The 13,687-nt window shown below is 49.4% G+C and overlaps 1 protein-coding gene across 4 annotated transcripts in view; it reads right to left on the reverse strand.

The window, feature by feature from the left end:
• ASTN2 (astrotactin 2) overlaps nucleotides 1-13,687 on the reverse strand; it is a 300,670-nt gene that overhangs the window by 175,199 nt on the left and 111,784 nt on the right. For all 4 annotated transcript variants that reach the window (XM_086857798.1, XM_086857799.1, XM_086857801.1 and 1 more), the window contains exon 7: nucleotides 4,179-4,346. In XM_086857798.1, the coding sequence (XP_086713924.1) occupies nucleotides 4,179-4,346 (168 nt within the window). The remainder of the gene's footprint in view (nucleotides 1-4,178; nucleotides 4,347-13,687) is intronic.

The raw sequence follows: 13,687 nt of genomic DNA on the forward strand, positions 1-13,687 counted from the left end.
GTGGTGAAAATAGCAGAAGTGCACGAGAACAAACAAATATTACTTGATGTGCACAGAACTTGCGTGGTGTTAAACTGAGCTATAGGAAGGAATGGCTGTTTCCATAAACACAAATACACCCTCACCAGGGTTGGTCATTCCTGATTTACATACTCAGCTCTGCAACCTCCAAATCCCCTTAACAGGTTGCCTTTTAAAAAAATAGCTCTGTGTAAAATGACTTTCATCTGCCTCCTGCCCACAACACACCTCTGTCCTACCCAGACAGCAGTGCCATCTGTGGCTCTGGTGACAAACTGGCCCATTTGGATGATGATGGAAACCCTTTTTTTTTTTTTTTAATCTCCTCCTGCCACAATTTCCAGAAAAGAACCTTTGCTACTACATTTCATCTGGTTCTTTCAGGCTCGTGCTTACTCCTTTTGTGTGGGGGGGAGATACCAATTGTGGATGCAATGAGAGAATTTTGATGAAGAAAAGTCTGATTTATGGATGGGGGGAAAAAAAAATTCAACACATTTGCACCTGCTAATCAAGGTAGCTATCCATCTCATTTATGCCACTGCTCCAGCAAGCCCGACAGCACAAAATCAGAGGCTGTTTCTTCCAGCATTTGGCCCTGAGGGACTGATTCTCCAGCAGGTCTCTTCAGCAATGCCCACAGAATGTGCAAGTGAATCAGTTTTGTGCATACAGAGCAGGTAATTGTGCTCACAAATCAGGATTTGCATATGCTGCTGGAAAGGGATGCTCTCATCCAGGCTGGTGAGGGAGGCCAGCGAGGCAGCAAGCACTCCTGGATTTTACCCAGGGGTATCCCAGAGCGTGGCACGAGCGGCAGCAGCGGCAGTGCTCCCACATCTCTTCAAAATGTGGAGAGTGAGGAGAGCTGACAGCCAGTCCCACAAGACAGCAAAGCTTCCCTGTTCTATCTGGAGCAGTGCAGGCAGCACCTGCCAGGAGGATGGGGGATTTTGGCTGAACATCTCCAGCCAAGGAGAGCACCCTGCCCCGGAGAGGTGCCTGTCCCACCTGATGTGGCAGCTGGGCACGGTCACCGTGTCACTGTGCTGGGAGCAGCCCCTCAGCAATGTCCATTTGTCTCTGGATTTGCAGTCAGACCAGCCAGCCTGGCCGTTTCCAAGGCAGGAGGGATGAGGGAGATGACATTTTGCTCATGTGCAGATGTCAGTGCTCCCTCTGAAACGCTCTGATGAGCTGGGGCTTTGCAACACAGGTTTCAAATTTGTCAGGGGGGCAGCAATCATTTAATTAAAGAGTGAGTCACACGACAGAGATGCAAGGGAAGGCAAATTAAGGTCAGGCAACAAAGTGCATTTTGGCATTTCCTAGTGTTTCAGAGCCTCAGTTTTCACTGCTTCATTCTTCACGCTGAAGGAGTACTGGGTGTCCAGAGTCACAAGTCAATGCATTGTAGAGACAATTCCCATCCAAAACTCCAACTCAAAGGGTGTTCAGAGAGAGGTAAGAGTGTCTCCTGAGAGAGACATGTGGCCTGGGCTCTCTGTCCAAAGGTGTGCCAGGAGCCCATGGCACTGCCACCAAGGATAGCTCCTGCACACAGGGCTGTCTACACCTCGGAGCAAGGAAGCCTGGGACGAGGATGAACCCACACTGCCATGGAGTGGCTCCAAGGATGAGGCTGACATCAGATTAGCCATAAATGTGCTGGAGGCCCTCAGTACTGGCTCTGCTGCTCTTCACAGGGCCAACTTTGAAGGCTTTCAGCCTCCAGAGAGGACAAACTTCATTCCACCATTCTCACAGATGCTCTGTCCAGCCCGAGAAGGCAGAGGACAGGGGAATCCCTGGCACCCATCACTTGGGATGCTCACAGGGAAGATAAAATCCCTGACCCAAAAAGGTTGAAATCCAGACAGGATTTATGCACTGCAGTAAAACCACAGGCCTTCCTCTCTCATGGTGATAAAAATAAATCACCCTTAAAAATAGAATGACATTAATAAAAATAAATCTAAAAGTACATGCAGTGTATCATGGGGTTACAGTCTGCCTCAGCCTGGTGGGGAAACTTCTCAGCAGCTAAAGGCTGGTAAATGGTGATGAACAGACATGGTGCACAACATCCTGTGGTCTGGGGTCAAGCAGGTACTTCCAAAGGCCTAATTTCAGTTCTTGTGAAGTTTGGACCTCTTAAGGTCGATTTAGGCTATGAAGGTCAGCAGCCCCAGCAGCTGGTCCTGCTCCATCCATGCAGATCCAAGTGGCAGAAACAGCAATAAAACTCTGGTTTATTCATGTGCACACTCCCAGGTTGGAGAGAGGGGGAAGAAAGCCACAGACTGATTTCAGGAGAGGGTCCTGAAGGCTGAGATCCAGGCTGCTCTTCCCCCACCATGGGCAAGCAGGGACCGTGGGTACAGGGCTGGGAGCCGCAGAGCAGCTGCTGAGGGTCAACTCCAGCACAGAGCTGGGGCAGAGAAACTCCCAGGATAATGAGCATTGCTGCCTTCCCTGCAAACAAGATCTGACACATCCTGCTCAAGCGTGGGGCATCCAGCAAGAGCGACAAGCTGCTCTGGGAGCTGGGGACGCAGCGGGAGCGGCAGCTGGGCACAGGAGAGCAGCTCTCCTCACAACCGAGGCCATGCCAGGATCCAGCCAGCCCTGCTCCCTGCCAAGGACAGGGCTGGAGAGGGGAGCCACAGGGCTCTTCCAGCAGGGGAGTCATGGTCTGGCTCCATACGGGCTCCCCGTGGTTGCTGCTGGAGGCAGAGTTGTTTCTCTCCTCCTCTGAACCAGGGGACAGCTGGATCCATCTCCCCTCTCCCACTGAGGTGGCTGCATTGTGCCAGTGCCTGAAACAAAAATCCTGCTCTGCGACATCTGGATGAGAAAAGCTTCCTCCTGCACCATCTCCATCTGTCAGCGTGGCTGTTGGCACCTCCCTGCCCTCCCTGGGGTTTTAGGTGATGCCCAGGGCTGTCTACACAGGGAATTCATCCAGCATCACTGTTCTGCTGCAGACATGCCTGCCAGTGTCTGTGCAGACAAGCCTTGAGGAACAGGAATATTAAGAAGAGAAGATTGCCTTGACCAGGAAAATGAGTTTGTAAAACCAAGTTCAGTATTTGCATCTCAACTGAGCAGGGAGGGATGAGAACAGGGTCACCCCCAGCACCCCATGAGGTGTTCATGACTCTGAAGGATTTCTTATTCTAATCTGTGTATTAATGACAGTCAGGGGCTTTGGGAGGCTTAGGAAAAGCCTTCTCCACAGTGAGCCATCCTTGAAACCCTCTGGCAGAACCAGACACCGACATCCTTACCTGCAGCCATGGATCTCATACACACAGGAGGTGAAGAAGCTCATTGCTGAGGGGGAAGCAGCTCGCATGGAGAGCTGGGACTGAGCTGGGATGGCACCTCTGCAAGGACATGGGCGTTTGGGTGCTCTTCAGAGGCTCAGCAAGCCAGGACCTCCAGGGACACTTGTCTCCACACCACCAAGAAGGCATCCAAGCCAAAGCTGGTGAGTCACAGCACAAAAACCCAGCAGAGTCCCCAGAACACCTTCCTGTGCAAGGTCCTGTCACCCTGTGCTGTTTGCTGCGTTCTTGGCTCCCTGCAGACTCCAGAACTCCCATGTGGGATCCAGTGGAGACAGAAGGGAAGGTGGCACCTGTCCTTTGCCCAGCCCCACACCTGAGTCCCAGCAGGGCTGGCTGCTGCTCCACAGGCAGGACACACTCAGCAGAACACTCATTTAGACACGGGGAAGGATGGCAGAGTTCACAACTCCACCAGGAAGGGCTGGAGGACAGATCCAACCCAGGTAACCACCAGGCACGAGTACTAACGGGAATCATGGTGCTCTACATGTAAATTGGGCCAGAAAATAAAAAGGGGTGGAGATGGGACAAGCTCATGAGTGGGTGTTCCAGGCTGGACAGCAGGACAACCCAACTTAGAAGCAGATAAACTCCACGTGCCTGCAGCTGCCACACCAAACAACTGGTAGACCCACCATTTCAAATCTTCTTCACATGTTGCTGATGGGGTGACCACTTTGTGACCCTGCTAGCACCTCACCAGACAGAGGTGAGCCAAGAGGGCATCAAAGTATCCAGTGACAGACCTCCTCCCTCACATCTCCGAGCTTTCCAAGGTCTTCACTCTCCCCCAGCTTCCCTTACCTGTGTCTTGGTCACACAGCTGCTCACAGGCGTCAGTTGTCCTCTGTCCACAGAGGTCTCTCACCCAGGGGGACGTGGCATTGATCTGATAGTACAGGGACAGCTTGGCTGGGTTAAGCCAGTCAGAGATGTCCAAGTAGCTCCCCTCGCTCACAACGAAGCTGCTGCCTGGGGGAGTTGGAAAAAAGTGTGTTAGGTGAGTGTGGAAATCTGAAAGAAAAACCCCAGATGTGCATTTTGCCCCAACATCAGAACACTGCACTCTTCAGGAGCTGCTGTGATGACAATATCTGCAAAATAATAATGAGTTCACTGACAGCTGGTCCCAAAGAACTTCATTTGACCATTCTTCTTCAGAGGAATGTACTCCAGCAAGTGGTCCACCAGCTCCTCTGCCCAGACACTTCCCTACCCTTGCACTACTGGGATTTGTCTCCCAGGTCTCTGCAGAAACATGCACCAGTGGAATTATTCTGATCTGCAGTCAGAGCACCACTGCCCCAGCTCAGGGAGGTGCTGTCCTGGATGCTCCTGGAGCTCAGGGCACAGATGGGCAGCAGCAGCAGGGCCTGTTCACCTTCTGTTGAAGGTGGGTGGATTGGGCCAACACACAACTTCTTGTATGAGTTGTCTCGTACCAGACACCCCCTCACCCTCTCCCTCCTGTGAGTTAGAAGTGAATTTCTGACAAAAATATTTTCCTACAAAATCTTATGCTTCTTTATTTTGCGAAGTGTATTTTTCCCCACTGGCATCTGGGAATATGCATCATCTAATTAGCCAAATAGATTTTCAGTTCAGCCCAATCATTTCCTTATCTAACATCTGAGGCCCAGCATCGCTTGGGGGATTTTGCAGGCACAGAGGTCCTCATTAACTCTGATCTTCAATTACATTGATTATAAGACTGCCTCCATAACAGTGCTGCACAGATCAGAGAGGAGCCAAAAAACCTCTGCCATTAAGTGGTGTTTTGCAAAACTCACCATGGTAAAAGCCTTTAAAAAGAGGGGAGAAGAAACCTGCAGGGAGGAGTGGGCAAGGAAAGCCCAGGAACCCACAGCCACCTTTCCACTAAGCCTGAGGTCTTGCAACATGGGAAAGTTTGCAACTGCTGCCTGAAGATTGAAATCCTCCTCAGAGATTACCCAGGGATAGCAAGTCTACAGATCCAAGGCCTGTTGTCATGAAACTTTAAGGTTTATGAGCCTTGGTAAAAGATTAGGACACCATTCTTTTAAGCACCAACTTACTTTGATGGAAGCCAAGAGATGAAAAAAGCAGGACAATAAACCTGCAGAAACAGCCACCCCACATGAACCTGCTTGAATACAAACTCTGGATCTCCTTTTGAAGAGGATCCCTGATGCTTAGCAAGAGGGAGCCCTCCTCACCCTCATCCTGCACCACATTATCCATGCAAAGGATAAAACAAGCAGAGCCTCAAGTCAAGCATCCCAGTGAGTGACCTCATTTTCAGGCATCCCAAGATCTCAGCACCGTCCAAATCCAAGCCCTAATTTCCCATAAACTCAGGTCTTTGACACTCAGAGTGTTTATATACCATAAACATATTCACAGGCACATCTCTACACTCAAAGCCAATGGAGGCTGCCAAGCTACTGACTGCTGAAGCAAATGAGAATTAGACATCGGAATCCAGCGGCTCTGGAGACACAGCAAGGCAGGAGCTGCCCCGCCAAGGCTGCAGGATACATCTCAATCAGACACAAGGCAGCAGTAAATCACTGGCTAAACCCCCCAGCACCGCTGGAAAGCAGAGAAACACCAAGCACAAAGAAGTTTCTTAGAGACACACGGTCTTATCTCCAATTAGTCTTTTCAATGAATTTTTAAATATAGCCTTACATACCAATAACAATAATTGCTGGTTTCTTTTCCCAAACAGAAATGCATCGTGCACCCTTTGGGAGTGTTTACTATTTACATGTAGGTGTCTATGTGGTAACCTGTCAATTTTGTTTTCCTCCTGGTTTCCACGGCTCCCTAATAAAGAGCAAGGCTTGGGAATCACGTAGAGTTGTTTTGAGACCCAGCTACAGACAACTCTCTCTGCACCCAAGCACTGAAGAGTAAAACCCGCAGCTCTTGATTAAATCCCTGCTTAATGAACCCCACTTCTGGTTAAAATCCAGCTTGGATGTGCAAACCCAACACAAACCAGACGTGTCATTTGTATTCAGAGAGATGACGGTGGCTGGAGCTGGCAGAGGATCCTGACCCAGGACCTGCTGCACAGCGGGCTCAGGTGGGTGATGGAGGGGTGACCTCTGGAGCTCCCCAACATGGAATCATTTACATGGAAAAGACCTCTCAGATCATCAAATCCAGCTGTTCCCCCAAGCACTGTCAAGGCAACCAGACCATGTCCCCAAGTGCCACATCCACACACCTTTTGAGTCCCTCCAGGAATGGGGACTCCATCACTGCCCTGGGCAGCTGTGCCCTTTCTCTGAATTAATTTTTATTTATATCCAACCTGAACGTCCCCTCATGGAACTCAAGGCCATTTCCTCTTCTCCTATTGCTTGTTACTTGGGAGAAGAGGCCAAACCCCACCTGGTTTCACCCTCCTGTCAGTGAGTTGTAGAGAATGAGAAGGTTCCCCTGAGCCTCCTTTTCTCCAGCTCCCTCAGCTGCTCCTCATCAGACTTGTGCTCCAGCTCCTTCGCTGGCTCCAGTTATTTTGAAGATTAATCATTTATTTTGATTTTCAGTAAGTCTGATTGAGAAATCATCCTCATTATCAGGTTTATCAGTGGGTTTGTGTTTGTTTGAAAAGCATCAGTGAAAACATTTAAATCCAAAATTCCTGAATTCAGGCTCAGTGTAAAATAGAGTCTTAAAAAAAACCCAGACATGGGGAAATTAAAGTTTTTTGTGTCCTTCCTCCTTCTTTCTTTCCTTCCTCCCTTCCTTCCCTTTATTTTCCTCCTTTTCCTTCCTCAGAGGAGAGAGGAGACAACTTCCAGCAAGGAAACTTCTCACACCTCTGAAGCTGAGTGTGTGGCAAGATTTTGAGAGACGTTCACAGACACTCTCATCACCTTCGCTCTCACTGAAAACACAAACAAACAAACAAACAAACACCCCAATCTCTATCCCTTTATAGCTTGCCTGGGAAATAAATAACAGAAAAAGGCATTCTACACATATTTTGAAAGCTAAAATTCTGCTGATTTCAAAGCCTTTTCACAATTTTTTTCTCTTCACTTTCAAAGAATCCACACGTAGAGAACAGTTTTCAAAAGTCACCGTCATGTACATATCAAAACCACCTTGAAAAGCTCAGAAAGGGCAGGTTGAGGAACAAATCCTTTTAGAAACTACCAAGAACAAACATCTTTTAAGCAAGAGCTGCTTCAAACACCTTCAGCTTGCTGGGAACATCAGCTGGGCTTGTTTTCCACAACTGCAGTCTCTGAATGGAGGGAAGGGGAGTCATGCGGGATTTGAGGGGTGTAGAGCCCTTACAAAGCACCCTCCTAAAACCTTCCTCGAGCACCTCAGACCCTATTAAATCCCCCCCAAGGCCAGTTTGAAGCACACCTTCAGCTGCTGCCTGCAGTCCCCAGAGCTGGTCCAGCACAGACACTCTGAAGACACCTGGAGGGACTGTCCACCCTTCTGTCCTCTGCTGCCAACCTCCCAGCTGTCCTCCCAGACACAAACTTCAAGCTTCCCACCCTAAGCCTTGCTGAAATCTCCCCTGAATGGAGACCTTTAGGTCTTAGGGTAAAGCAACCATCAACCAAACAAAATGATGACTGCAGCCAGGAGGGCATACCAGGGCACGTCCCTCAAATGCTGTTGGCTTTAGGAGCCAACTAATGCCATGGAGCAGCGTGGAGAACACCAGGACACAGCTACAACCCCCTCCCAGCTCCACAAGGTCCAGCAGCCCCTCAGGGGATTGATTTGTTTGGCTTTCTGTGTGTGTGTGTGTGTGTGTGTGTGTTTTGCACTCCCCCTGTTCCTTCCCCAGCACTGATCAAAGCCTGATGAGTTAAGGCAGCGTCAGAAGTTCATGTCTCTCATGCTGGGGTCTCCTTCAAAGTTCAGTGGAATTGCTTAAGCCTTGACAAAAGAGGCTTGAAGTTTTGACATTTCAAAAAATCATTTTCAAGAACACAACAGGATAAAACAGCTCAGAAAAGATATCTAACAAGGGAAAAGAACAAAGCACCCTAAAGGCAGCCAAAAGGGTTTGGCTTTTCCTTTCTCTTTCTTTTCAAGGGAAAAGATCAAAACATAATTTTTTTTGAAGAACATCTATTTCTTCCTCCCTCTGCTCTTTTTGTCATCTTTGGTCCATTCACTGTTTCTTGGCCAACAAAATTCCTTTTAATCTAAAATTAGTATTTTGTGTTGGAAAGCAATGGGAGGTCATACTATAGGTTGCTATTAATGTACCCAGCCCTGTGCTATCATACAGTTCTAATCCTGTTACAGATAGTTTTTATAAACACTAGAGGAAAGATGATCCCTCTTGCTTCATTCTATAGGTACAAAGAATAACCCTATTTGATTTCTTTAGACACCCTTTTTTCCCCTTTGTTAAAATTGAAAGAACATTGCCCAAAGAGACAACTCCTCCCCTATCAGCTCTTCCCCTTGATCAGCTCTCCCTCTCCTGCCCTGGGCCCAGGACAAACTTCTGCTTCTTCAATTTCTCCCAGGAAATGTCAAAGAACTGGACAGACTTTGGATGCCCAGGACACACAGGAACTGACTTAAGCAAGGAAATGGTTCTTGGGACAGGACTGCACCCACAGACTCACAGTGCTCAGCTTTGCCATCACTCTCCTGCCCAGGTGAATTGGGAATAATTTAAATAGCTTTAGTTTAGTTTGAATCCAGGGACAGCATCACACCAGGTTAAAATCCAAGCCAACCCTCTTTATGGATTTTGTTTTGTTGCTTTTTTTAATTATTTCCCTCTCTGAACAAGGTGAAATGCTTAAACAGGAAGTTATGATAGAAGGATTAGAGAACAGCACAAGCCTATAGACACGTCTTTCATTCACTCCTTCCTCAGCTGAAGCACTCACAGTTTACATCTGCAGTGCCTGAGTCCAGGGTGTATTTTCAGCACATAAACTGCACCCATGGGCTCTCACCTCCCCAGCCCAACTGGGATCATCCCAAGTTGGGATGATCAAACCTGGAGACCCCCATCCCCTCGAAACACCACCAATCCTGCCAGAGCTTTTCCACCCTGGCAAGGCAGAAGTCAATTAGCAGCACGTGTCTGTGTGTAATTACAGCTCAAACTGGCACAACCTTTCTTGTGGGAGGAGCAGGGTTACAATTTAAGTGTTAAATTGCACTTTCTTGATCGTTCTGACAGACTCTTTCCTTGGGTTTTCTTGTCAGTCACTCTTGATTTCTCCAGGGCTGAGCTCCTGACAAACAACACATGTATTTATAAGGCAGGTGATGGCTCAGACAACTTTTCCTAAATTTAAGCAAGAGGGAATCTGCCCACCCTGCCTTGTGGTCAAGCTCATGCTGCAATGAGATCTCCCATGGCAGCTTTAGACAATGTAATTGTGGAGGTGTTGGTAAGATCACATCTCTGTCCTCAGAAGGCAGCTGGGCCAGCAGTGGTTGAGACAGAAATGAGACTCCTGGAAAGAAAAAACCTTCTCCTTAATGCTCTGTGTCTCCCAACTCCCACGCTGCAGCCCAGGGCTCTCTAACAGTGATGCTCTCCAGATATCAGAAAAGGAAATCCAGCCCAAATCTACCCACATCACAAAGCACACAGGAGCTGTGAAAAGCTAGTTGTATGAATGCACAAGTCAGTGTTTGCACCTCTCCATCTATGGGAGGGAGAGCAGGTTAGCTGGTCTGAGATGTGCCATCCTCCCAAATCTGAGGGTAAATGGTGCTGGTAGAGCTCAGCAGGTGCCAGGAGATGCCCCCTTCCCACAGGGTGGGCACCTCCTGCCTCTCTCAGGGTGGACCCTGAAGCAGCTCCTGCTGACACCATCCAAACACCAACGCCAGCCCCGCTGGCTTTGCTCCAGGGAATCCTGCAAAGGAGAAGGAAGAAACATTTGGCTTCCCCTGCAAATGGAGCTGCCCCAGGAGCTGGGAATGCCTCTGGCAAGCACAGGGCTGGGGAGCCGGGCAGCAGCTTTGCAGGTTCACAAGCCTGTCAAAGCCACGATAAAAACATGATGTACTTCAGCCTCCAGAATCTTATTAGTTCTTCATGCAAAGAGCGTTCATGCCATAAAACCGTCTTGGAATCCCTTTGATCCACGCTGATGCAGTTCATAAATTGATGTTAATATTTAGAGTTCATGTCTGGTAACACTGCAGCCATTTGCTCCCCTTTTCTTGCCAGGCAAGCAGCCACGGGAGCGGGAGTGAGCTGTAACACAGGCACGGAGGTGACCCTGCTGATTACGAGCTGCTGAAATAAAATGCAATTTGTAAAGCTGCCCCCAAACACGGCCACCTTACATGGAACACACGGGGCCTGGAGCAGCCAGACGTGACACTGAGTCTGCAACAAGAAAGTGTTGCTTCTGTCAAAGCCCTGACCCAGGTGTCCTTACAGCAAAAACCTGGGGAGGAGAAAACAGCACAAGAGAAAACTGGTTTTAAACCAATTCCTTCTGCTGATTTCAGAGGGGACTTATGGATCTGGGGACAGCTGGTAAAAATGGGAGACCCCAATTTCAGAATCTTTCTGAAAGCCTGGAAAGATCGCAGCATCACAGAATGCTTTGGGTTGGAAGGGATTTTAGAGATAATCCTGTTCTACCCCTCTCCCACAGACAGGGACACCTTCCACTGGACCAGACTGCTCAGAGCTCCATCCAATCTGACCTGAGATAGCTTTGAGATCAGATCCTTTCCTCCATCCTTCTGGTACAAACCTGGGGAGCTCCACCTGTAAATCAGAGAGTGTTTCCAGCTTCTCCTTGCTGCCAAACAGGATGGGGACACAGCCAGTCCCGCACCTCCCGTGGCTCATCTCTGTGTGGCCACATGTGCAGCACGTCCTGAGTGCCCTGAGGGCACGAGGTAATGCCTGGTCACCTCCAAGAGCTGCAGAAGACTGAGCAGGAAATGTCAAAAACAAACAATTTAAAGCAACACCTTTAATTAAAACCAAAATGAGAAGTTGTTGCGAGTCCCAACAATTGCAGTCTGCAGAGCAATCTTCAGGGAAAATTAACACAGGCTGCTAATAGCAGCATCCAATTCACCAGCATCTTGGAGGGAAGAGTGGTGGGGGAAGGTAGGAAAGAATCTGCAGATGAAACAATTACTGATCAGCTGCGTGGCAAGGACAGCACGGCATCGTTCAGGCTGGCAGACGCAGATGCACGGAGATTAAAAGAATAAACAAAAAAGAAGCTCCCTCCACCTCTGCCATCTTGTCAGATGCTCCAACCCAAAACATGGTCTCGAGTGGAAATTCCAATTCTGCTGGCCTCTTGGCTTGGCAAGGGGGGACCTGGGTTTGCTCTCAGGGCAGCGTTCACCCCAGGAGAGTTCATCCACGCTTGCAGGAGGGACAGAGCCAACACACGGGCAGCTCCTCTGGGTGGGGAGTGCTCACACCCACACCGAGCTCTGATCCCACAGCACAGCACAGCCCTGCCTGCCCCACTGAGCTCTGATCCCACAGCACAGCACAGCCCTGCCTGCCCCACTGAGCTCTGATCCCACAGCACAGCACAGCCCTGCCTGCCCCACTGAGCTCTGATCCCACAGCACAGCACAGCCCTGCCTGCCCCACTGAGCTCTGATCCCACAGCACAGCACAGCCCTGCCTGCCCCACTGAGCTCTGTGCACCACTCTACACCCATCCCACAGCCCAGCCAGGCACAGAGGGATCACCACAACCTGCCTGGCACACATCTCAGAAAAGGAGGGAAGAAAGCTGTAAATGCCCGAGATGTCTTTGACAAAAACCTGCTTTATGCCCTTTGCTTTATTTCCACTTATAAAACAAAGCCCTACAAGCCCTCCACTAAAGGCAGCCCCTGCTTCCCTCTGCACCACGGGAGGATCTCACCCACCTCTCCCACTGAAGTACAAACATCCACCCACACCGTATATAACCTCTCACAGGCTGTAAAAATGGGAAGCTTTAATTGATACTATATTTCATACTGTTGTACAGCAAGGACGTACTCCAGGCTGAGCCCTCCAGAGTATCTTTCTCCACCCTGCTTCCCTGCAAGCCATTCCCATTGCTCCAGCTCTACTTTTTGAATTATTACTTACAAGAAAAAAACAAAACCAAAAAACAACTATTGAATGTAGAGCTGAGTGGCTCACATATTCATAAGAGGTTTTATTACTCAAATGGCGGGGCTCTCTTTCCTTTCTTCCCCCCCTCTTTGACACGGCTAAAGGGTCCTCTAAATAATGCCTTGCATTTCCATATCCTCATAAAAGCCACTACGGTTCTTTCCATAAATCTGAGCCACCTCTGAAATCAGAACAATTCCTTCTGCTCAGCACGGGCAGGGGCTGCCTCGAAACACAAAGCCCTGGAGCAGCAGAAGGGAGGAGAGGATGCTCCAACCACTGCGTTGGAAGGGAGGATTTAGAGGCAGGGACTGGTTCCTGGGAAGCAGGAGGTGCCAGCCCTCCCAGCCAAGCACAGCAGCTCCTGCCAGGCTCTCCTTGATCCAGCTGTTCCATGAAGCGAAGGCACAGCAGCTGTACAAACCAGGCAATAACTGCTCAGCGGGGAGAGAGGCAGGGGCACCCCATCAAATGAACAAATGGAAGAAAAAAAAATAAAAACGAGGGAGAAATAAGGGCAATAGAGACAGGCTGGTTATTATAGAACTGCTGCTTGGAATATATCCTCCCAGCTTGGCTGCCAGTTGGCTTCTGGTCCCAGTCCTTCTCCTCCCCTTTCCCACCCTGCCACTCCAGCAGGTTCTGGAGCTGCTTTCGCTAACACCATTCTTGCTGCAGCAGGGAAAGCTGCTCTTCTCCAAAGCTGGAGACATTTGGGAAGGCTTCCCCCCTCTTTCTTTTCTTGGCTCTGGCTGCTGGCACACCAGAACTGGCTGGCATCTATTTAAAGTTTCCTTCAAAGCTGAGTTTTCATCGTCTAGGAGAGTGATTTCTTTCAGCCTCTGCCTTTGTTTGGCTTCTCCAGCAGAGGTGCCGGTAGCAGCTCCGCTCTCAGATTTTCCTTGGCTCCCGGTGCCTATTGAAATTCCACATTTCAAAAGGGAAGGAGAGGGCACCTCTCCCTCTCATGGGAACATCTCCCGTGAATGCACCATCCCTGCCTTCTCTCAGAGCCTGCCTTATCCTCCTGTGCAACACCAACACTTCAGGAACCAGACGATTTCAGCGCGCGGCGACACTCGCGAGACACGGTGCCACTGTCGGGTGCCACACCAGAAGCTGCTTCGAGACTTCTCAAAGCTCCCAGGCTCTGCCAGGCCAAACACGTCAGCTCTGTTGTCACCTCGATGCCACAGGAATGCTCATG

This window comes from Cyanistes caeruleus, chromosome 20 (assembly GCF_971803275.1).
Source record: "Cyanistes caeruleus chromosome 20, bCyaCae1.hap1.1, whole genome shotgun sequence".
Lineage (NCBI taxonomy): Eukaryota > Metazoa > Chordata > Aves > Passeriformes > Paridae > Cyanistes > Cyanistes caeruleus.